This window comes from Phragmites australis, chromosome 12 (genome assembly GCF_958298935.1).
Source record: "Phragmites australis chromosome 12, lpPhrAust1.1, whole genome shotgun sequence".
Taxonomy (NCBI): domain Eukaryota; kingdom Viridiplantae; phylum Streptophyta; class Magnoliopsida; order Poales; family Poaceae; genus Phragmites; species Phragmites australis.
The window spans coordinates 22,189,498-22,214,636 of NC_084932.1; the positions used below are offsets into that span (position 1 = coordinate 22,189,498).

Here is a 25,139-nt window from a genome sequence, read left to right on the forward strand (position 1 = left end):
AGCGGACGCAGCGAAAAGCTCCAGGGTGATACTCGGCGGTTGTTCTTTGTTCAAGTTTATGTGCACCAAGTCAAGAACCGCTCTATTCCTCATGCGGGCTCAACTTGGTAGGGGGTATTTGTACGATAGTATTTTGCCACGTATATTCGCAATCCCCATATACACATACACATATACATGAAAAAGGAAAAAAGAAAAAAGGAAGAGAAACGTAAAGAAAAAAGAAGAAAAAAAAGAGAAAGAGGAAAGGCCTGACCGGCCTCTCTCTTTTTTTGGACCGGCCCGGCTCTCTTCCCCTTTCTCCCGTATGGCCCAATCAAAACGGCCCGGACCAGGTACCCCCTCTCCTTATCTCCACGACCCGCTGCCCAAGGGCACCTGGCCAGGCATTGTTCCTCTACTTCCTCTCGCATGCACCGCCTCCCTCACCCAAGCGCACCGCCGCCTCCCTCTCCCAAACGCGTTGCCGTCTCTCTCTACCCGGCTCAGCCGCCTCGTGCGCGTGCTTGAGCCGGCCCGCTCCTTCCCCACTCTCTCTCTCCTTTCCCCCTCTCTGCTCCTGAGCCCTTGCGTCCAAGCGTGTGCCTCGGCCGCGCCGCGCCCGAGCCACTCACCCCCGTGCTTATCTCCTCCATCCTTATCTCTTCTCCCCTCTGAATCTAACCCCCCCCCCCAATCTGAATTCTCCGCATGGGGAGCCCCTAGCCACCGCTATATATCCCAGTCAGGGGTGCCCGCAGAGGGGAGGAGGCCAGATCTGCGAGATAGAGAGAGAGAAGAGAGATAGAGAGAGAGAGTAGAGCTTTTCCCCCTTTCAATCCAACACTCTGTCGTCACATTTTGCCTTGCCAGAGTGCTATGGCCGTCGTTCTCACTGGTGGGTCACTGCAATAGCTACCCCTCCCCTCCTTCTTGTTGCTACAGGGGTTGCCGGCCCTCATGCTGTGCACGTGGTGATGCCGATCGGCGCTTCGGCATCACGTTCGTGCATAACAGGTGAAGCCGGCAGGCATTCGCGTCGCATTCTCGCATACAGGTGTGGTGTTCCGACTGGCCGTCATGCCATGACCGTGCTATACAAGTGTTTTGTTGTGGTTGTGCGGGCGGCTAGCTGTGGTTTTTGGTGATTGGTGCCCGGTCGGCCTTGTTGCCGCAACCGTGGCTTGTGCTGATGTTGGTGATGGTGGACTGTTGCTTGTTCTGAGGTGTCTGCCAGCTGTTCTTCTAAGTTGTGATTCGACCAGCGTTCACGCTGTGGCTATACAGATGAATTTGGTCTTGGTGATCGGTTGTTGCTTTTATGTGGTGGCCGGTTGGCCGATGTGCCGCGTCCGTGCGAGGTGGAAGTGTTTCGGTGCTATGATTTGGCCAACGGTGCTGTTATTGAGATGGTGCCCGGCCAGTCTCCATGTCACGTCTGTGGCATCATGTTGTGCTTTGGCTAGCGTTCTTTACTCTGTTGCCTGGCTCTGTTCTTGTTGGTGGTGATCCGGTCGGTCAATGTGCCGCGAACGTGATGGTGGCACTGTGTTGTGATCTGGCCGGCTGTTTGCTTGATGAAATCTGGCTGGCGCCATGGCCGTGGAAGTGCTGTCATGAGTAGATGGGTAAAAATGTGTTCTTGCCCACTTTGTTTTGTTTGTTGCGGTGTTCACGTGGCTGACCAGGTGTTAGAGGGCCGTCAGGGCACCAACAGGGGGTCTAATCATCACCAAGCACATGCGACGCCGCCTAGGAAGTCCAGCACAGTTTTGTTGCGGTTGAGGCACTTGTATTGTGCCCTCGCCCCATGTGGTTGCCTTAGGTATGGCCAGGTTCTGCTCCTTCCGCTGGCTATCCTTTTCATTGAGCTAGTCTTACTATGGCGCCATGGCTATTCTAGTGTTGTGGTAGGCCTGTGTTTGAGGCATGGGTTTTGTGATGATATCATGATACTAGTCCATAGCTGGTTTTGTGCTTAATTGTTTTGTGGGTGAGGCAATAGCATGTCATTGCCCCTTTGGCTGGTCAGGTCATGATCCTTAGGGTTGTTGGCTTATGTTTTGCTATCCTAATATGGTCGTTTGTGAGGTGCCACACCTCTTTGTGGTCGACGTTGATGCGTATGCTTGCGGCTATCATTTTAGGGGCATGGATTTGATATGTATATTCCTTCCCTCTTTGACTTGGCTATCCTATGCAAGTTATACTTATGTCGCTTGTGTTTGCTTGCCCCTAGGCGACAGCTTGATGTTGTGGTGATGGCCTTGTGGCCTAGGCGCCCCTTTTGCCTGTGTGGTCTTTTACCCATGGTTCTGATGGCATGTTGCCTCTGATGGCGTCCTGTCATCATCCTCTTTACTGGATGAGTACTTCATGTCCGCCTATCTTAGTTAGTGGTCTCATAATGTGGTGCTATTACTACAGCTTGCTACTGACTGCCCTGTGATGGCCCTGATGTTTGATGTCCCTGTGGGTGGTGATGGTTATCTGATATCTGTGATGTGAGGCCTTTTGTTATTGCTCCTTCTGGTAGTTGTGTCCTTTAGCTAGCTAAGGCCTTTTTGTTAATGTTCCTTTTTGGTATGATAAACATGTCAGTAAAGGGCCGATGATGATCAATAAGTTGAGTCTTATGTCATGGCCGATGAGTTCGTGGAGGCCCGACAGTGTGCTTGCCTTTTCGGTGGACGTTGTTGTTACCCTTTCGCCTTTGTAGTGTTTGCCTTCATGGCTGTGTTGCCTCGGCGATTGAGTTCAGATGTTGTAGATAGGAGTTTAGAAGCGCTGCAATTCACCGGGCTCTCAAAAGGTTGTAGGTAGTAAATTGTTATGTAGCTAAACTCTCTCTCCCTCTGTCCTCGTGCAGTACCTAAGGCTACGGACGATGATGAGGGGTTACATGTCTGAGGCCTACATGACCGATGATGACTCGTGATATATAAACAGTCCATAAGGCTCATGCTAGACTGCTTGTCCTATTTCTTCTACTGTTTTGATTTCTAACGTTTACATTGCTTTATCTGTGATGTATGTGACTACAACCTTGGAGACTCGGAGACAACTTGACGACGATCAGCAACAAAGTAGCTTAATTGGAGGTTGTTCAGGCTAGAAGCCGGACGTAATTAACTGGCAGCCTCCCGAGGCCCTAGGAACCAGGACAGCAGTCGGTGAGGAAGTTTAGTCAGATAACGTGTGCGTATGTGTGTGCAGTAAATGTTGTAATCGGATGATACTGTACTTTATGATTTCGATAATGAATAAATAAAGTTACGTGTTTTAATTATAATTATCTTATTTCCTTCATATACTTCACGTATATTGGCACAACCGTGACATATAGAGGAGCTTGACAAGCACAGTATCCCATTTCAGTTCATTGTTCTAAAGAGCAAGAGACATTAACACGGTACAAAAGGATAATAGCATCAGGTGACTTCTTCAAGATTAGAAGCTACAGCTGAAAGGGATTCGCTACTATCCAGTTCACCAGCGTGATGTACATGTTAACCAATTCCCCGGCAGACTTCCAGCAGCAGTTAGCACTAGCTTATGCACATTATGCTTTCCAGAAATTGCTTGCATGATTTGCCCAAAAGTTCATACATCTGTTTTACTCAGAATGTGGTTAAATCAGGTCTTGATGAAACGTAATGAAGTGGTTCGACAGCTGAGGAGCAAAATGGTAACAAATACAGTGTATCTGTCAGCCATACTTCAGTTTTGGTGCTCCACCCGACAAAAACACCTGCACACAAAAAAAAAAAATGTAACAAGAATGTTAGAGACATGAGCAATGAAAAAATAAGATGAGGGAAGAGAAAAAATACAGCTCATAATTTTTTGTTAAACTGAAATCGAAATTAAGGCAGGGTTGGTGGCACACCATCGCCATAAGGACACGTCTGTCCGAACAGAACTTTTAGAGTTTTGTTTTTACACAATTAAATTATGTGGGTCACTTTGTTGGAAATGATCCCATATTCTTTTAGGCTCTCACGGCATCACTGGGCCGTTGGACCTAAATCTTTGCATCTTCAGATGATCTCCTTCCCAATGCCTCCCATACTTTCCCTGCAAACCCCTCCCAAATCCTGACCATAGCTACCACCTTAGCCCTCCCTCCAGAGGCAGGCACCCAATAACGCATATGATTTATTGTTCCAAATTCCAACCATGTCTGTATCCTATGGAAACAGCTGAACACCTTGATCACATGGTAAAAATGCAAAAGGATCAAGATATGAGAACTCATTAAGTCTATCATTAATAGTTACCACTTTTCCCATGGGAACCAAATCACAAAGAGAAGCATTGGCACATTTAGTGGGATGACTACAAATCGTCGTTTCTTTACCAAAAGTAAGGCCTATCTTTAGCGTCTTTGGCTCTTCACACTGAAGACGAGGAATGGTAGTGAATAGACCTTGTTTCCTCTTCTTTACAGTGCCTTAAAGTAAGGCCTATCTTTAGCCTCTTTGGCTCTTCACACTGAAGATGAGGAATGGTAGTGAATAGACCTTGTTTCCTCTTCTTTACGGTGCCTTCTTCTTAGATGAAAGTGAATAGAGAAAAAGATCCTATTGGAAACACATCACACTATAGCAGGGCAGGTTTAGTAGCCACAATTACCTTACATATGTCGAAAATTGGCAATCAAACGTGTGCACTCTCTGCCGAATATCTGTGTGATTGTGCGAGTTATGGTGCGTTCATATAGGCACGAGAGTAACGTATGCACTGGAATTTGTAGCTAGCCTTTTTCCTTAGTGAGCATGGGCTTTAACAGGCCGGGTTAGCTGGGCTGAATAACCACCTTGTGAACAGCCTGTTGACCGATTATCCTAGTATACAACCTTTAGCCCGATTAAACCTATCTACTCTTTTTTCCCAACTGTGAAATGTTTCATTATCTGGTTTGAATAATTAGCTGGGCACAGCAAACCAAATTAGTACAACAGTATAGCAAAGACCATCCTTCATCTGGAATTTCCAGGTGAAATGAATGAGATTAAAGACACATCTCATAAAGAAAATGAATAAAAAACAAAACTTTTTTTCAAGCACAGTTACAATGGTTAAAACCAAATATGGTTGCAGTTGTATTTATTCATATAAAGAAAACTTCTAGTATTGTACATGAAGATTAAGGTCCCTAACCTTTTGAAGTGGTTGCGCAAGTGTGTCGTAGTACTTATGTTTGTAGTGTCTTGGCTCCACCCAAAACTGAACAGTTGAAATAAGTAAATAAACACAATAATACCAATCATATAGTATAGAAATCTAGTTCTCAATACCTGCTGGAGATATTCCTTCCACAAGCAATTTGTATCTCTAACAACCTGTCAAGTTGACCATTGAACATCTTAGATTTTCACCAAAGGGAAATCTTTATAATAAAAGAAATAAATGCATTGACCTTTAGGAGGCCTACCATTATAAACGCATCTTGCCAGTCAACATCCTTCATTTGCAATATTTTTTGATAATCCTGACATTAGTCGTAAAAGAATTGAGTTCAATTGATTTCTTACAGTACATGAGAATAACAGTAACAAAGCGTACCATTATTCCTCGGATCACAAGACATTTGTCAACGCACTGCCCAGAGAAAACAACTTCATTGAATTTTTCTGCTGAATCTGAAAACAATTTATTATCCTACAAAAGCAAGAACATGGTCATTTTCTGAAAAATGTAAGTACAGTAATTACTTTCATCAGTAACAGAAGTACCCAGTCAATAGAATAATCATCAACTCTGAAAAAGCCTTTTGCATCCAGCACATTCATCAAACTTCCAAGTTCATCCTTCATCTGAAACAAGGTTGTCAGAATCTCTATTGAAGTACTACAATCCACGTACTAAGATTTTATCAGACCAATTCCATCCTAGCTAGTATCAAAATTTGGTACAATCTTAGTATTGATACAATCCTCAAATTTGAATATAATCATATCCGATCCAGTTATACTTTTCGAAATAAAAACGATACAAGTGTTTATAATGCTCAGATAGTTCAAAATCAATTGAGCATGTTGCCCTGAATCCGATTGTCCTGACTTTGGAATATTGCCAGTACGGCATATGTCTAAGTGAAAGACCTACAACCTCAAAGGTAGCCTAGGAACTCACTTTGGTATTTTTTTTTCTGTAATGACTTGCTGCCTTTTCTGTTTTCTTCTCTATTTATACACTGCTGACCACTACAATATGGCCTGGGTCAATCAGCTAATAACTACAACCATTACTACTTTAATTGTCTATTATTCTCCCTAATCTGCTAGCTGAAATCCCTGAGTCAATCAGCTAATAACTACAGCCATTACTGCTTTAATTGGCTATTATTCTCCCTAATCTGCTAGCTGAAAATCTGCACACATCAAGGCTTATTGCTAACAATCTCCCCCTAATCCTTGTGTGTGGACTTGGAATTGATCTTGACCATTCCAATCCTAGCACAAAGTTCATGGAATCTGTCTCACCCAAGTGCCTTCGTTTGAATGTTAGCGAGCTGGTCCTTAGTGCTGACGAAATCAGTACTAATCCTCCCATCTTCCCAGCACTCCCTGATGAAGTGGTAGCGCACATCGATGTGTTTGCAACGTTCATGGAAGACAGGGTTTTGTATCAGCGCTAAGGCTGACTTGTTGTCAATCTTCAGCTCGACGGTGTCGACGTCCCTCCCCTTGAAGTCGCGGAGCAGCCGAGCCAACCACACCGCTTATGTGGCTGCGGTAGTGGCAACAACATACTCTGCCTCGCAGGACGAGAGTGCCACCACCTGTTGCTTGAGAGCGTGCCAACTCACCAAGCTGCTGCCATTGAAAAACAAACCGCCGGATGTACTCCTTGTGTCAACATCGCCGGCGAGGTCGCTGTCAGTGTACCCGACAAGCTGTGTCTCCGCTGTCCTCCCGTAGTGGCAACCGAGACTTGACGTCCCAACCACATAGCGCAGGATCCTCTTCACTGCCGCCATGTGTTCCTCCGTAGGTCGCTCCATGAAGTGACTTACGTACCCCACGCTGAAAGCGAGGTCCGGCCGCGTGTGGACAAGATAACGGAGGCTTCCAATGATCCTCCGGTACTGAGTGACGTCCACCTCCGCCGCCGTGCTGTCACGGCTCAGCTTGAGCTGCTCCTCCATGGGGGTGTGCGCAGAGTTGCAGTCCTGCATCCCCGCCATCTCTAGGATGCGCTTGGCGTAATGCACCTGGCACAACGTGATCCCGCTGCTACTCTGCTGCATCTCGATACCAAGGTAGAAAGAGAGCAACCCAAGGTCGCTCATCCTGAACTCACCTTCATCTCCTCCTTGAAGCGGTTGATCTTCGCCTCGGCTGATCCAGTGATGATCAAGTCATCCACATAGACCCCGAGGAGCAATAGCAAGTCGCCATGGCCACGCCTGTACATCACCGCCTCTGCGGGCTCTGCTCGAACTTGAGAACTCACAATGTGGTGTGTAGCTTCTCGTTCCAAGCCCGTGGCGCTTACCGCAACCCGTAGAGCACCTTCTGCAGGAGAAGCACCTTCTGTTCTGCTCCGGCGACGACAAAGCCCAGCGGCTGCGCGACGTACACCTCCTCCCCAAATAGCCGTTGAGGAAAGCCGACTTCACATCCATGTGATGCACCGGCCAGCCATCTTGCGCAGCAACAGTTAGCAGTAACCGAACGGACTCAAGACGAGCAACAGGTGCGAATACCTCATCGAAGTCAATGCCCAGTTGCTGCACATAGCCCTTGGCGACGAGGCGAGCCTTGTGCTTGATCACTGCTCCTGTCTCGTTCTTTTTGAGCTTGAAGATCCACTTCAGCCCAATAGGTCAATACCCATAAGGAAGCTCCACCAGCGACCATGTCCCGTTCTGCTCGATGGAGTCCATCTCCTTGCGCATGGCCGCCTGCCATGCTAGATCGTGCTTTGCTTCAGCGAAGGAGCGCGGCTCTCCCTCCACGCTAACCAGCAGCAGCCCCTCGCCATCAACAACGCGATTGGCAAGGCCTGGTGCCTCTCCCCCTCCAAGCACATCGTCGATGCGACGATAGCGGAGAGAGGAGGAGTTGTAGTATGCATCTAGCCTTACGGAGTCATTTGGCGGAGGAGAGACGAACTCCAGGAGTGAGGCCGCCGCGGGAGAAGCCCCTGTGGGCATCGCCCTGCCCCTGCGGACGAGAAGGGCCCGGATGCGCCGCCTGCAAGGGGGGGGGCCGCCGCCCCTGCGGGTGCTGTCGATGTGCGGCCCACGTGCGGACCTGCGGGTGGGTCCGCTGTGGACGACGCTCCTACGGGCATGGGTGACAAGATCGCCCCTGTGGGCACCGGCGCAGCAAGATAAGCGCCTTCTGCACTGCCTGCGGATGGAGCCAACACGCCTGGATAGATGTAGTTGACCACTGCCTCCACATGAAAGTCAGGTGTGGCTGTTCCACCGTCTTGCAGCACCGCCTCCCAGTCCTAGCCGGCGTGCTCGTCAAAAACGACATCGCGGGAGATGTGGACGCGCCGGGACCGGGGCTCGAGCATGCGGTACGCCTTGGAGCCATCCTCATAGCCGATGAAGACCATCGGGGTGTTGCGGTCGTCGAGTTTCCGTAGGCCTGGTCGTGTATCCTTTACATAACCAAGATACCCTAATGTACACAAGTAGCTTACCACCGGCTCGCGCCCGTGCCACGCCTCAAATGGCGTCTCGCCGTCAGCGCCCGGTTGAGGAGGTAGACAACCGTGGTCACAGCCTCCCCCCAAAATTCAGCGGGCATTTTCCGCTGTTTCAGGAGGGCTTGTGCGGTGGCGAGGATGGTCTAGTTCCTCCTCTCCACCACACCATTTTGTTGCGGCGTGTACAGCGCAGAGAAATGCAGCTGCATGTCGTGGTCCTCGTAGTGGCGTGCGAATTCAATGGAGGTGAACTTACCGCCATTGTCCGTGCGTAGAACGCGGAGCTTGTACCCACTTTCCACCTCCGCAATAGTCTGGAACTTCGTGATGGCTGATGAAGCATCACTTTTTGCTGTGAGAAGCGCCAGCCACATATAGCGGCTGGCATCATCTACCAACAACAAAAAATAGCGGCGCCCGCCTGGTGTCGCTGGCGTGATGGGGCCACAGAGGTTGTCGTGGACGAGGTCTAGGACACCCTCTGCGTGGTACTTCGCCTTGGCTGGGAACGGGGCTCGACGATGCTTCATCATGACGCAGATGTCGCAAAGCTGCTCCACGTGTTCTAGCCGCGGAAGACCATGCACCATGTCCTGGAGGCCAAGTTGGTGTAGCGTGTTGAAGCTGATGTGGCCGCAGCAGGCGTGCCAGCGCCATGAGTCATCGTTGTGCTGCACCGCGAGACAGATAGGGCGCGCGACGTTGAGGCGTAGGATGTAGAGCCGGTTCCGCCCGCGGTTCACCTTGGCGATGAGATGGCGCCGGTGATCCCAGATGCGCAGCACGCCATCTTCGATCAGCACCTTCGAGCCATACTCATCGAGTTGACCAACGCTGATAATGTTGTTCTTCAAGCGCGGGATGAAGTAGACGTCGGAGAGCGCTTTGTGCTCGTTGTTCTTCTCAACGAACAGCACCGTGCCGTAGCCGTGGATCTCGACGAGCGATCCGTCGCCGAACCCTACGATTCCCTGTACCGTGCGATCAAGCTTGTTGAAGACGTCGCTGCGGCCCGTCATGTGGCTGGTGGCGCCGGTGTCGAGGTACCAGCCCTCCTGGAGTTCACCGGCGTCCGCCTCACCGAGGAACACCTGCGCTCGCGGTTCATCGAGGTGGACTCTTGTCGACGCCGGCGCAGTGTCGTCGTTTAGCGTGCAGACCTGCGCCATCAGTAGCGCAGGCTCGTAGTCGTCCTCCTGCACGAGGTGCGCCTGACCTCTCCTGCACGAGGTGCACCTGACCTCGCTTAGGCTGGCGGCAATCACGAGCCCAGTGACCGGTAAGCTCGTAATTGCGACAGGCGTCGCGGTCGTCGTTGCGGGCAGCGTTCTTGCCATCAGCCGCGCCCTTCTTGCGCGAGCCACGGGAGCGGCAATTCTTGTCATCACCTTTGGCAGACCGCGACCCCCCCCCCCCCTCGCTAGCTCGCATTTCCTTCTAGCGCGCAAGCCACTGCTCCTCCGTGAGCAACAGCTTGCCATCGAATGTCGATGGCAGCACCTGGTCCGGGTTGAGGCGGTCCTCCGCCGCCTTGAGCCGTCCCGTGACCTCCTCGATCGTCAGTGTTGAGATGTCGAGGAGCGTCTCGATGGAGAGCGCGATCTGCGCGAACTTGGGCGGGACAACCCGCAAGTACTTGGCCACGACCTTGGCGTCGTTGACCGGATCACCGAGTACCTCCAACTAGTGGACGATCCCGGTGAGGCGCATGGCAAAGTCGTCAATTGACTCGCCGTCGCGGAAGGAGATCACCTCGTAGTCCTTCCTCACCTTCTGGGCAGTCGCCTTGCGAGAGTGCTCGGAGCCGATGTGCATCGTCTTAATCGCGTTCGAGGCCTCCTTCGCTGTCTTCTTTGCAATGAGGTGACCATCTCCGGCGGGACTGCGCGAAAGATGGCCTCCATTGCCAACATGTCGTCGACCCTGTCCACACCGCCCTTGTCCACGACCTCCCAGAGGCCATGGGCTTCAAGCATCACCTCCATTATCACCGACCACTCGGCGTAGTTGTGCTTGGTGAGCAGCGGGTACATGCTTCCGACATCTCTCACCACGCGTTGTACCACAGGCACAGGAGCTACAGAAGGGCTATCTTCACCCGCCATAACACCCTACTGATACCAATTGAAAGGCCTACAGCCTCACATGTAACCCAGGAACTCACCCAAGACACACATAGACTAGCAGTGGTATTTTTTGGTGCTGCAATAGCTTGCTACCTTTTCTGTTTTATTCTCCATTTATACACTGCTGACCACTACAATATGGCCTAGGTCAATCAGCTAATAAATACAGCCATTATTGCTTTAATTGGCTATTATTCTCCCTAATCTGCTAGCTAAAAATCCCTGGATCAATCATCTAATAACTACAGCCAGTACTGCTTTAACCAGCTATTATTCTCCCTAATCTGCCAGCTGGAAATCTGCACACATCAAGGCTTATTGCTAACACTAAGTGGCAAGTTCAATATTCAATTGAGCATGTCACCTAATGGAATTCCAAGATAATTCACAGGTTTCCACAAAAAAAAAAAGACAATATTCGAAGTTTAAGTTATTCATAATAACAGAAATCTTTGGTTTAGAAAACAGTAATAACAAAAATCTTGTGTTGAGAAGAATACAAAAGATAAGCATCCTGTGAGAGTTTATCCCGTAAGAATAGCACTAAGATTTAGAAGCTCAACTATTTCTTCTGCTTTTAGAACTACACGAAATATCTCCCCGCAGTTGTTGACATAAAAAAATATACATTGGCCAAATAGAATGGAAAACAAACAGCTGCCTTTCATGAAAAAACAAGGTAAAAATACAGAACAGGGATATATATGTATACCTCTTCATTTTTCAGGAGAGATGTTAAGCACTGAAAGTAACAGGATATTTGATGTTCCCATTCAACAATCTTAGCCCTTCGCTATAGAAAGGTAAAAACAAGTTAAACACATTAGTGAAATATCTATTTTTAGTGCAAAAATTTGTCTAAGTAACTAGAACCTCAAAAGACATTTTAATAAGATCATGGTCCAGTGTTGCAAATGAACTGGTCTCAATGTCACCACCAGCAACTATATGAACAAAGTCATCCTGCAGATAATGGACGCCAAACAATTAATAAATAGAAGTATGGAGCCGTATGGTGCAACATTTCTGATGATAGAAAACAACATTTCTACCTTCGAGCAACTAAACATAAGATGATCCAGTGTGCCTGAAGCCAAATGCTGGTCAAACTCTTCATGCAAGCGTACTTGCTCTTCAGCCTTGTAATACTGGAGAAAAGGCTACCAATTTAATATAGAATATAGCAATTGCATGGTGGCCAAATGAAAACAGAAAGATCAGCAATAGATTGATATGTAGTAGTTCTGAGAATAATGAAAACGATATAGATGAAGAATGAAAGAAAAGCAAGAAAACCAATAGATTAGTACTTAGACGTTATGAAAATGAAATTGACACCATAAGTTAGAGACTGAAGGACTAGATGGAAAGTGCAGTTCACGATAATAAAATAAATGTCACGAAAAAGAGAGAAGCTATATCCGTTACAGGATGACCTCTGAAGCAAACAAACTAAAATAGATTTGGGAGCCTATTAAGAAAGCTAGTTTATTCAGATTTTGGAAAGGATTCTGGACTCGCTTTTAGCGGGAAAACTAGATGCTACCAGTTTTTGCCCTAAAGAATTTTTTAAGCCGGTTTGTTGTCCTACAGCTTGAATATCATTTATTTTATATTTGATCAAGACACCAGTCAAAGAAAAACAATACTGGCAGATAATTTACTGGCTTAAACCAAGAAGTTGTAAATTGGCAGTTATCTCCATTATTTGCAATCACTTGCAATTTACATCCTCAAAAATTAGCTTATGCATGGATCCTAACGTTACATAAATGTGTCCGCTCAAGACAAATCATCCCGTACCACATGCTATATACTGTGCCATTAATAATGTTGACGTAGCCATGAAAATATTTGGCTTTGGTATCAAAAAAGAAGTGACAACGCCATGCAGTGCTCAAAACACAGTTTCAAATATTAAATTAACATTTATGCAACATTGTTCGTGAGGACTGAGGATAGAACTCAAATCAGTGATAGTAATGGCATACCTCAGATTCTTCCTTCTTTCTCTTAATATACATACGTGCATAAGGCTGCAAATGCTCCAAGAAATCATCTGGGTGTGGTTCCAGTGGCTGAAAAGAGGAACCAGGTGCAGTTAAACTGAGAATTTCTAACAAATCACCGAAAAACAAAAGGAATCAACAAACCTCAAACAGTACACTCCCTTCTGCAAAGGCTAATTGATGAGCTATTGTTTTCAGTAGTTCCATGTGACCCTAGAAAATGGGATGACTAATTAACTTGCAGCACAGAAACAACAAATGTGACATAGTAAAATATATCGAAAATAATAAAACTTGAATATTCGTGACAACCTCCCGTATCAAAGGATGAAACTGAGGCTCCCAGAAAAACAATATTGAACGACGGAAAATCTGCAAGAAGAAAAACAGTAAGAGTGACCTGCATATTTTCAACTACAATGAAATGAATGTGGTAGAGAAGACCAATACTCACATTAACTGCCGTTGCTGGATCACAACATTGCAGAAGGTCAAACTGTGATTCACAATTTTCCTCAAGACGCTCCAAAACATTTTCCCAACCATCAGTGACCTGCAAAAATGAAAAAGACAAGTTTACATGTGTTCCAGTTACTGAAAATTAACGATCATGACAGATACCTTAATATAAGGTTTAACTGTAATAAGTTGGATCAAAAGTTGAGAGATCCATTCAGTACGTCTTTGATGATATACAGCAGGTATCTTTCGCTTCAGAACAAACAAATCAAACATACATCAGACAGTAGGAGTCACCTACATGTGTGTGAAAATTGAAGGATATCAAGATACTCACCTGTAACATACGAGACATGGTTTGCAAACAAGGATGCGCATAGTTGTTAATGGCATATCTTAACTTAAATTCAGGGTTCAATTTCGCAAGAAGAATCTCAGAGCTCATATAATTATCCTGCAAGGGAATTGGTTATTAGTGAAAAAGAATATACTGGTTTGATCGTAAAATGCATCTTTTGAGAAACTACAATATTTCCTGTTTGCTCACATCCCTGAGACTAGTACAAAAAGGGTATCTGTAGACAACTCTGTAAGCATGAATCCTTTACTGGCTTATCTATCTTATATTAATGTTGTAACTTTGATAACAAAGAACATAGTCTTAGCCGGCAGCTCAAAGGTCAACATGCTGTTAAAAGGCAATTACTAAGTTGTTTACTTTATTGATCAGCAATTAGGTATATAATCCAATCAAGTCATGGGGCCAATCCTACATAGTGGCTGAAATGGCATGCTATATGACATAACACCCCCCCCCCCCCCCAAAAAAAAACACACACACACACACACACACAAAGAAAAAAGAAGTTTAAGGTTGAGGAGATGAAACTGGTGTTGTTCCTGGTTGACTGCTACACTAACACTGAGAGCGAGTAAGAGATGCATCAAAACTCGATGAGCTCATGCACCTTGGCAAAGAAATCAGTACCTTCAAGTTCTAAGGGCATACATTTGAGAGCAATGGTTAACAGCTGGTGGCTAAAAGTTGCACACATGTCGATGCACCTTAGTGAACTCATGCTTGTCACCAATGTTGTCACGGAGAAGAGATGTGGGATCATCACATAGATGGAGCTGAACTGAATAGAGGACAGTGGACCTGGAGCTGAGGAAGAAGAGGGGATGAACCCAGAGTTGGATTTGGATCTGAATGTCTGTGGTAGAAGATAAATCCAAAGCGGGAATAGGAGGAAGAAAAAGAAAGGAGACAGACGCAGTGAATGCTGGAAGCCAAGTAGCAAATGGAAGGAACAAGGAGCTGAGAACAGTGCTTAATGATCAGATCAATGTATAGCATGAATAATAATCGAGCAAACGACGCATTACTTGTGATCACCCTTAGAGGTGTTAGATATATATATATATATATATATATTGTGTTTTATTGTGCTGTGCAATATCCCTGTGCTATAAGGGGCTCTGTGCATATTCCTCCCTATACATGTATATATACTGTCATATATACTCTATGGAATACAAGTTGCTATTCTTAACATGGTATTAGAGCTAGGTTTTCTCCAGGGCGCAGCAACTCGTCCTAAACCCTAGTTTTTTTCTTTTCTCTCTCTCTCTCGTTGTCGTTTGTCACTTCTTCAGGATGTTGTCGAGCACCGTTTCAGTTTCTCAGTGCTCGGTGATCTCTGATGGTGCCAACTACCGAGATTTCGTGCAGCATATGCGCATTCACATGCGTGAGCTTTGTCTTTGAGGTGTTCTCTCTGGCGACATTCCTTATCCGCCTTCCCCTGATCTTCCGACAGAGCTCGTGCAGTCTTCTGTTGACAAAGGAGACAAAGCAACCACTGACACTGCTACTGCTGCCTATGAGAAGGCTGTCTCCGCCTACCAGGAAGCTTTGGAGTTGTACTGTGATCGGTTGTGTCTAATTGTGCTCAGTGGATGGATGATGATGCTCGTGCCGCGTCTATTCTGGTTGCTAGTGTAGAGCCCAAGATTTCTTCTGAGATTGTTGAGTTCTCTACTGCCTATCAGATGTAGACTTATCTTCGTCAGACCTATGAACCTTCTGGGGATGCTCTCTATCTATCTGTTGTTCGTCAGGAGCAGTCTCTTCAGCAGGGTGATGCCACAATTGATGTGTTCTATGCTCAGATGTTGGTTGTGTGGTGTCAGTTGGACTCTCTTTGTGTTGCTGGTTGCAGCTCCTGTCAGTACTGCTTGGATCTGCGTGCTGAACGGGATTTTCGAAGCCACTACGAGTTCCTGACTCGCCTTCGTTCGGAGTTTGAGCAGTGTCGTGCTCAGCTGCTTGCACGGCATCCCCGTGTCACGCTTGTGGAGACTTACGAAGTTGCGCTCGGAGGAGACTTGTCTGCGTGGTTCTGGATTGCTGCCGCTTGCATGACTGTTGGCTGCTCGTCCACCTGTTGCGCCTACGTCTTCGTCTACACTGTCGCATGCTCCTCGTGCGACTCCTTTGTCTTCTGTGGCCTCTTCAGGTGGTGGATGTCGTTCTCGCTACGTCTACTGTGGCAAGGAGAACCATATTGAGGCGAACTGCTACCAGAAGAAGAGGCATCTTCGACATCCATTTGGTGCTTCTACCCGACTACCTCGGCAACATCTTCTACCGTCACTCAGCAGGAGATTGTGACGCTGCTTTGACACCTGGTAGCTACCTCTGCCTCTTCATCGACAGGTTCTGCTGGTTCTGCTACTCCCTTTTCTGGCACTAAGAGACCACCTTCTACGCACTCAGGTACCTCATCTTGGATTCTTGACTTAATGGCATCTTTTCATATAACTTCTGATTCTTGTAGTCTATCTTCACTTCACCCTCATGTTTCTCCTCTTCATGTTGTTACCGCTGATGGTACTTCTCTTTCTGTTGCTGGTCGGGGCACTCTTTGCACTTCTTTTTTTAGTGTCCTTCTGTTGCTTATGTTCCTCAACTCACCATGCAGCTCATGTCCGTTGGTCAGCTTACTGATCATGGTTGTTGTATTATTCTAGACTCTAACTCTTGTTGTGTTCAGGACCGTCACACAGTGGCTCTGGTTGGTACTGGCCCCCAGCGCTGTGATTCCCAACGTCTATGGGAGCTTGACTGGCTTCGTCTTCCTTCCGCTGCCACCGTCAGTCTTTCTGCTTCCTCAACTACTGGCTCCTTCCAGCAGTGGCATCATCATCTTGGTCATGTTTCTGGATCGCGTCTATCTTCATTAGTTCGTCATGGTATTTTAGGGTATGTCTCAGGAGATGTGTTTAGATTGTGAGGGTTGTAAGTTTGGCAAACAGATTCAGCTTCCTTATCCTCATAGTGAGTCAGTGTTTCAGCGTCCTTTTTATATTGTTCACTCCGATGTTTGGGGTTCGGCTCCCTTCGTTTCGAAAGGGGGTCATAGCTACTACATTATCTTTATAGATGATTTCTCTCGTCACACTTGGATTTATTTCATGTCTTCTCGTAGCGAGGTGTTATCTATATATAAGCACTTTGCCACTATGATTCGCACTCAGTTTAACACACTCATTCGTGTTTTTCGTGCTAACTCTGCTGGCGAATTTCTTTCTAGGCATCTTCATTCCTTTCTTACTAAACAGGGTACGTTGTCTCAATTCTCCTACCCTGGAGCTCATGCTCAAAATGACGTTGCTGAGCACAAGCACCGTCATCTCCTTGAAACAGCTCGTGCGCTTATGATTGCCTCTTCTGTCCCACCTCATTTTTGGGCCGAGGCGGTCTCCATTGCCACATACTTAGTCAACATCCAACCCTCTTCTGCTCTCAAGGGTGGAATTCCTTTTGAGCGTCTACATGGACACCTTCCTGACTACTCTTCTCTTCATCTTTTTGGTTGTGTTTGCTACGTCGTTTTGCTGCCCCCCCCCCCCCTCGTGTGAACGTACCAAACTGACCGCTTAATCTGTTGAGTGTCTTTCTTGGCTATAGTGCTAAGCATAAAGGTTATCGGTGTTAGGATCTTGTTGCTCGTAGGATGCGCATTTCTCGAGATGTTACTTTTGATGAGTCTTGTCCCTTTATCCTCGTACTTCTCCTTCTTCAGCTTCCCTAGTCAAGCCACTATCTTTTCTTACCTTTCATACCACACCCATTATTGTTTCTTCTTCTCTTCCTAGGGCACCGTTAGCGCCCTCTCCTGTTGTGCCTTCCACTCCTCTGGCCTCCACCTCACATGTTCCTCCTCCTTCGGATGTTGTTGAGCCTTTTCCTTTCCACTACACTCGTTGTTCCCATGCTATCTCCCATCCTGTTGTGCCACCTTCTGATGAGCTCTCTCCTTCTGACAATTCAGTTCCTCCATCTTCTCCTCGCTATTGTGGGATCTTGTTCCTCTTCCCTCACATGTTCGTCCCATCATGTGCAAGTGGGTCTATAAGGTTAAGACCCGCTCTGATGGTTCTCTTGAGCGCTACAAGACTTGTCTTGTTGCTCGTGGTTTTCAGCAGGAGCATGGTTGTGACTATGATGAGACTTTTGCACCTGTAGTCCACATGACCACAGTTCATACTCTTCTTGTTGTTGCCCCTGTGCGTTAGTATTCTATTTCTCAGGTTGATGTCAAGAATGCCTTTCTTAATAGTGAGCTGCATAAGGAGGTATACATGCACCCATCGCCAGGGTATTTTGTTTCTAACGGTATGATTTGTCGTCTTTGTCGCTCTCTTTATGGCCTTAAGCAAGCCTCTTGTGTCTGGTTTGAGCGTCTTTCTTCTGTGATCATTGTTGCTGGTTTTTCTGCTAGTGCTCATGATCCTGCGTTTTTTGTCCACACTTCGTCTCGTGATCACTCTTCTTCTCTTATATGTTGACGACATGATCATTACATGAGATGATTCTGAGTATATTGCTTTTGTAAAGACTCATCTTAATGAGACGTTTCTTATGTCTGATCTAGGTCCTCTTCGCTACTTCCTTGGAATTGAGATTTCTTCTACATCCAAGGATTTCTTTTTGTCCCAAAAGAAGTATATTCAGGATCTTCTTGATCGTACTTCTCACACTGTTGAGACTCCTATGGAGCTTAACCTTCATCTTCGGTCCATTGATGGTGAGCCTCTTGCGAATCCTACCCATTGCCGTCATCTTGTTGGGAGTCTTGTTTACCTTAGTATCACTAGTCCTGACATTTCTCATGCAGTGCACATTCTCAGTCAGTTCGTTTCTGCTCCCACTCAACTCCACTACAGTCATCTTTTGCGTGTTTTACGCTATCTTCGTGGGACTATCTGTCATCGTCTATTCTTCCATGTTCCAGCTCTTTACAGCTCTATACATATTCTGACGCTACTTGGGCTAGTGATCCTTCTGATCGCCGGTCTCTTTCTACCTACTGTGTTTTCCTTGGCGGTTCTCTTATTGCTTGGAAGACTAAAAAGCATACTGCAATTTCTCATTCCAGTGCAGAGGCTGAGTTATGAGTCATGACGTTGTTGACAATGGAGCCAAGTTGGTTACGGTGGTTACTTGAGGATTTTGGTGTTTCGTCTCCTGCACCTACTCTTTACACCGATAGTACAGGTGCTATCAGTATTGCTCGAGATCTGGTGAAGCATGAGCTCACCAAGCATATTGATGTTGATGCTTCTTACACACGAACACAGGTACATGATGAGGTTATTGTTCTTCAGTATGTTCCTTCAGAACTTCAGTTGGTTGATTTCTTCATGAAGGCATAGAGTACAGCTCAGCATAGGTTCTATCTTTCCAAACTCAGTGTGGTTGATCCCCTCATGAGTTTGAGGGGGGTGTTAGAGATATATATAATGTGTTTTATTGTGATGTATAATATCCCCGTGCTATAAGAGGCTCTGTGCATATTCCTCCATGTATATGTATATATACTGGCCTCCTCCATGGAATATAAGTTGTTATTCCTACTAAGAGGGGTAAAGTGGAAGAGATTACTAGACATTGAATTTGAACCTGCTTCCTATCCGACAACCCGTGCAAAGAAAAGTGGTATCAATGCCAATGAAGAAATAAAACAACAAATGCAGCAATAGAGCCCCTCTCCTCCTTGTCCATGCATCGGCAAATGAGACAGCAAAGATAGCACCAAGAAAACACCTCAGTTGACCCTTTGCATCGGGTTCTAAATCTAGAACCTCCAGTTGAGGGACCGCCCACCCCAACTCAAACCCGGATACTCGTAGATCGCGTGAGTACCTCTCTAAAGGATTCGGTACTCTACTTTCTTAAGACAAAGCATGGGAGACGTCTTCTCCTCGTGGTTGAGTTTCTTTTTCGTTTTTAGGTTAAGCTCTGCCTCCACCCCTGTGCAGAGTGTGCCTTCGTAACCCATCCAACCAACGTCCTTCCCGCGCATCTCTGCGAGGTCGTGACACTTCCTAGCCAATGACCATGCCCCTTCACCTCCCCGCCAAGCCCCTTCAACTCTTCCAGATCTAGTAGGATTACGTACTCATGGATGGCTTCCTCTCACCCACACAAGCATGGCGCTCCACTTCTTCCCAAGCCCCAGCAGTGTTGAGGAAGGCATCCTCCCGACACAAACCGAGATCCTCGCCCACACTGCTCACTAGGCCTCCTGCCTTGCTGTTTTTTTCAGTACACTGCAGCTGTCCCTATCATCAATTCTGATCGTTCATGCAAAGTTGCAATGGGCAAGAAGTATTAATGGGAACATAGCAGTAGAAATTTTCCTTGCGTTGTCCAGATCTTCTCTTTCTCCCCGCCAGCAGGCCCTCTCTCTTCGTAACCCCATGGTCTGGATGTCGATTTGAGTTCCTTTTCTTGAGAATACCGAGGCGTGGGTTTGTCGTGGTCATATTCCTAGATGGAATCTTCACTAGTAGACATTTGTGCTCTCTGATTGTTTCTTTGTTTTGTATAATGATGTACTAACTCTGGTAACAAATACTTGACATTTTGGGACATTCATTTGGCCAAACTTTCCAAATTTGACACTTAATATCTTTCAAATGTTTAGGTTGGAAACATGAAAAATCACATGTGAAGACCGTGCTGATATCAAATTCATGTTGCAGAGACATTTTAGCATGTTTAGTCCTCATTACAATAGCAGAACGGGTTTCTTTTGGCGGAGGGATGTTGTAAAGCTGCTGGTATGGTTCAGGGAACTGGTTAGACCTTAATTAGGAGTTATGTTTACATATGGGTAGCTATGAGTTCAGTATATCGAAAGAACTTGGAGCCAGCAGTTTAATAGAAGCAACAAGTTACCTTCAAGCAGTCATCCATTGCTTCCACTTCTTCCAGCATATTCATATAGGCAGGAAGGTATCTTTCAAATTCTTCATTAAACTGGGCAGAGGCACAAACGGTACAATTTGTGAAGGAGAAAATAAGCACTTAAAAGTAAGCCAGGTAATGCTTCGATATTGGAGATCCTAAAAATAAGAAATATAAGAAAACAAACCTCCCATTTCCACACAACATCCTTTGGAAAATGCTCTGGCCTAGTACAAAAAGCACGCATATGAAGATCTTCCAATTCCTTTGCTAACCAATGTTTAAAGTGAACAGGCATAGTTTCTGTGACTTCCCCTTCACCCACCGTAACCTGATAAAAGTACATATGTATATGTGTGGGATGGAATTAAAACGTCTGATAGAGCTAGAACTCACTTGGAAAAGGAAAAACTATTACAATGCAACACAAATTTCGATCAACTGCAACTTCCACATCATAACCCCTCATCTTTCACTGTATTTTAGATATTACACCCTTGTTCTCCGTTAACATTTCAAAACTACTCTTATAGTTCCTCAAGGCCAATCGAACTATCTTTGGCTTGAGGCAACGACGCAACTAGTGACGTAATACCGAGGCGCATAAATTGCTGGTTGGAAACTGTCTCCAAACCCCCTATGCGGCCCACCGGGGCCACAGATAAAGCGAACGTCCAGTAGGAGTAGCACATTGTTCATCTAATTGGTAGCAGATTTTTTATGCATCTCATGCCAAGCATACTATAATACGTTGGGCTTGCAAAATGTATGAAATAGAGATGCAATGTTGAGAACTTGATATGCTACTTGTCCTGTGCAGTATACACAAAACAACCTAAATTTGGTCCATTTGCTGCCAGTATTCAGCAAGATAAATTGATATTAAATAGCATTGTCATCCCAAGGAAACATTGGACCTTGCAACCACCATGTCCTAGATAGAAACTTAAGAGAAGTATCTTGGCATAAACTAATTAGGAATAGGATCGGAACTGCAAGTGGCAAGTACAAAATGCAACATAGAAGTAGCATTTTTCATATTTATTTGAGCGCGTGGTTGTCACCCTTGAAATCGCAACTAATTACAAGTACAGAATAGAAAGAAATAAACTTGATGACTTGCCTGATTATCTATGTAAACTTCATAGATTTTCTGACAAAGACGAGTAACGTCGTTCCTAGCATCTTCTTTTGTAGCTGAATTTAACGACGAACTAAGCTCAGAGATTGCACTTGGGATATCACCAAGAAGTAGGATAATAGTTGGAAGCATCTCATTAAGAATAAACCGGTTCAGACTCTCATGATTAGTAGCGATTGCTAGACGGATCAAAGAATAGCAAAATGGCAATGCTTTCTTTGCTGTTTGATAATCCGCCAAACACCCAAATAGGTACATGCTCAACCTCCCAAAGCAATTATGTTGTAAAAGATACCTACAAGTAATTATACGAAGAGATAAGTAAATGTCTAGAAACCACACTGAACATACAACTAAATTCATACCCAATAAGGGAGCTGGAAGATATGGACTTCAAGTCTTGAAAATCAGCCTTTGTGCAAATTTTTTTGTGTCGAAAAGGCAACAGTGCAAGCCCACTATTCAATCTTTCTGATGCTAAAACCTCAAGCAGGTCAGATACAGAACGAGTAAATTTAAGCAATAGCTCCTTTTCAAATTGGTTTACTATTTCATCTGGTCCATTGAGATTACCAAAATAAACTGGAACTTTAGCCCGGCCCTCATGAAGAAAAGTGAACCATGCATAATAAAAAGTTTCTTCACAGTAGCTAAATATAGGTTCCAGCAACTTGACCATCCATTCGTCCCAACATTCTTGAGGGCAACTTTTAACCAATGGAATGAAGACAAGCTGTATGAGCTTTCCCAAATGATTAAATTCCATGGATCTCAAATTTTCCATGAGAACATTGATGATAAATGAACGGCCTAATAGTCCATAGAATGCTCCATCAAGAGAGGCGCACAAACCAATAACATTGTACCTGCAACATTATCCAAAACAACTTGTGCTCAAATACATAACAATTCAACCAGATCCCAACCATTTAGACTAGGACTAAGTGCACAGTACTTTCAAAACTTTTGTTCTAGGGCATCTGATAGTTATTAATGCACCGCTTAATGTTATTGAAGAATGAATAAACACATGTTTTAAACACATACATGGAAAAAAGATTAGAAAGTTTTTAATTGAAAAGGCACCAAGAACCAGCCAATTGCCCTAGGTGTAGGGTTCAGAATTTTCTTTTTGAAAAAAAAAAGGCATCTGTGTGGAATAGAAAGCAATTTCCCAACAGCTATAAAGAGCACACTTACCCAGTCTCTCGAATTCCCTGCAACCAGGTTCCTGCATTCTTCAGCATATTAGCTTCATCAATTTCAGGCAGTTTACCATTCTCCAACAGAAAACTTATGTCTTCAGCTATTATTCCTGACAGATCATAAGTAATTGGTTTCTTCCAAAGAATTTGTATATAATTAAGCATCTGAAGAAAATGTCAAACATTTAAAACGCGCAGTCACATTCGAAGAGCAAATACAGCAATGAATACTAGGGTAATTTTCATATAAACTACCAGAAAATTGCCAGGGCTCAGGCCCATAAATCAGTATGACAATGGTAGGCTTTCTTTCCTTGCATGCTTATGGTTCCTACGTACTATGAATGAAAATTCCCTTTAAACTACACTGATTTTGTGCATTATGCCATTATTATAAGCTATGAGAACAAAGTGTTGGTGATAGCTATTTACCCGTAAGATTAGGGGAAGCATCAACTTTGGAAGAATACATGAGCACAGGTGAGCAGACACAGACACTGAAGAACATCCTTCCTGAGCTCCTGCAGACTCCACAGTTCTGTTACGTGTAAGCTCCTCCTCAAATGAGTTTACCAACGAGCGAACACTCCTCGTAAATTGATCGTTAGCAAAAAGACCAGATAAATGATATCTATAACGCATATATTTGTCTGCCCAGTCTGGATGCATCCAAATTTTGTTCAAAGTGTTCAAAAGATCTGTAAGCAAAGACTCCGTATCTTGAGTCCTGAAAGAGAATAAATCATCAACGTTCCTTTCTAATATGAGCGACAATTGTAAACACCATAACTTAGAGCATTTAACATTACAATAAGAAAAGGTGAAAGATCTAATTGTCAATGTACCTAGGAAAGGATGTCACAATGACAAACGCTTCAGATAAAATATTATGCTCCACAAGAAGTAGCTGGCCCTTTTCTTGATGGCATGGCATTGTTCCCGCAATACCCTGCACCATCAAAAATACTTTCAGCTCACGAACAATCAAGGAGAGGATATATATCTGTAGAGCTAAGGTAACTAGTTTCAGTCTTACAAAGAAAATGGAGAGCTATGATGGGTAATGACTAAAAAAGTAGAACTTTGCACTTGCCCTGAACTCTGCACTAATGTAGTCAGTACCTCCGCGATGTCCTACTCCTATACTAGTATTTTGAGTAGATGCCTGTTTTGCTCCTAATCGTGTGTGTGCGCGCGTGCACGGTAGTGCCCCTCCACAGTTGCTGTTGGCCCATCATCCACTGGTCCAGGTAATGCCAGGATGACAATAAGGTGAATACTACTCCAGATATCCAGATTGCTTCTTAGTGTTTTGCAGTCCCATGCCAGAACTGCCTAGGCTGCTGCCTCAACTAGTGAGCATCCTTAGATGCGAGAAGACATACCCTGGACGGTTATTTCTGCAACGAGAAAGAGGCTCACCACAAACCTAAGTTCGGAGTAACCTTATATTCAAAATCCATCTCCAATCTGTGGGCATAGGAAGTCTATTGTCACAGGTGTTGCTATTGTTCCTTCTCCGACTCACACATGTCCAAATCCAGAGAGTATTAAGACCCCGCATGTAAAACTGCATCTTTACAGGGATCAAGGTATTTGTCTGTGGATGAACACTGCAAGCGGGGATCCTGAGGGACCCCCTTTGAGATTCGGCCGGGGGCTGATTCTGGATCTACCTCGTACGTGAATTTAATGCGAATGTATGAGATCTAGGCGGGACGGATGATCGTCGGCTAGTAGGAGTAAATACTCAAGGGATTTTAGACAGGTTCGGGCCGCACGAAGCGTAATACCGTACTCATGTGTGTCTGATGTGTTATTAATGCTCTTGGAATGCCTTTCTCTGGATCTCTGTGTTACAAGGGTTTTTTGCTCTATCTATCAAGTCTTGAGCTCCAGTCTTCAAATGCCGATCTTTCTGAACTTGTCCGAAGGTGAGCTCCGATCAGTCCCTTGCTTCGAGTTAGCTCTGTAAAAAGCTTGTCCTTCTACGAAGTGCTCCCCCTTTTATCCTACCGGGGGAGGCTCGGCGTGCCCAGGCGTGTCCAGAACGGGGGCACGAGTTCCCGTAAACCATAAATGGAAAACAACCATTATGAGTCTACAGTTTGATGTTACAGAGGTTGAAAATGCGCCCTTCGACCGGTCCCGTCGCCTATTACACCCCAACTTTAGCAGGTGCAGGGAGGGCCCACCGGGCAGCCGCCGATCATCCCCGCATGCCTGTTCGGTCAGAGCAGATCTGACACGGCAGGATGGCAGGCTATAGCAGAAAAACAAAGCACAGCACAA

General features: G+C 45.4%; 1 protein-coding gene and 1 long non-coding RNA gene across 2 annotated transcripts; both read right to left on the reverse strand.

Moving 5' to 3' along the window:
• Positions 1-3,399: 3,399 nt before the first annotated feature.
• LOC133887082 (uncharacterized) lies at positions 3,400-5,325 on the reverse strand. Its single transcript, XR_009903516.1, has 3 exons — positions 5,280-5,325; positions 5,143-5,208; positions 3,400-3,730 (listed from the first exon to the last, which is right to left on the reverse strand). It is a non-coding gene; the product is annotated as an uncharacterized LOC133887082 (long non-coding RNA).
• Positions 5,326-5,356: 31 nt separating this feature from the next.
• On the reverse strand, positions 5,357-23,939 carry LOC133886397 (protein HASTY 1-like). The gene is made up of 17 exons (XM_062326112.1): positions 23,693-23,939; positions 23,280-23,574; positions 22,843-23,012; positions 22,008-22,508; positions 21,594-21,937; positions 20,689-20,771; positions 20,493-20,573; positions 13,581-13,697; positions 13,406-13,495; positions 13,239-13,337; positions 13,097-13,156; positions 11,828-11,923; positions 11,649-11,738; positions 11,488-11,568; positions 5,718-5,798; positions 5,548-5,643; positions 5,357-5,473 (listed from the first exon to the last, which is right to left on the reverse strand). Exons 1-17 carry the CDS (start codon positions 23,803-23,805, stop codon positions 5,357-5,359), a joined length of 2,514 nt encoding a protein of 837 aa, XP_062182096.1. The 5' UTR covers positions 23,806-23,939.
• Between the last annotated feature and the right edge of the window lie 1,200 nt (positions 23,940-25,139).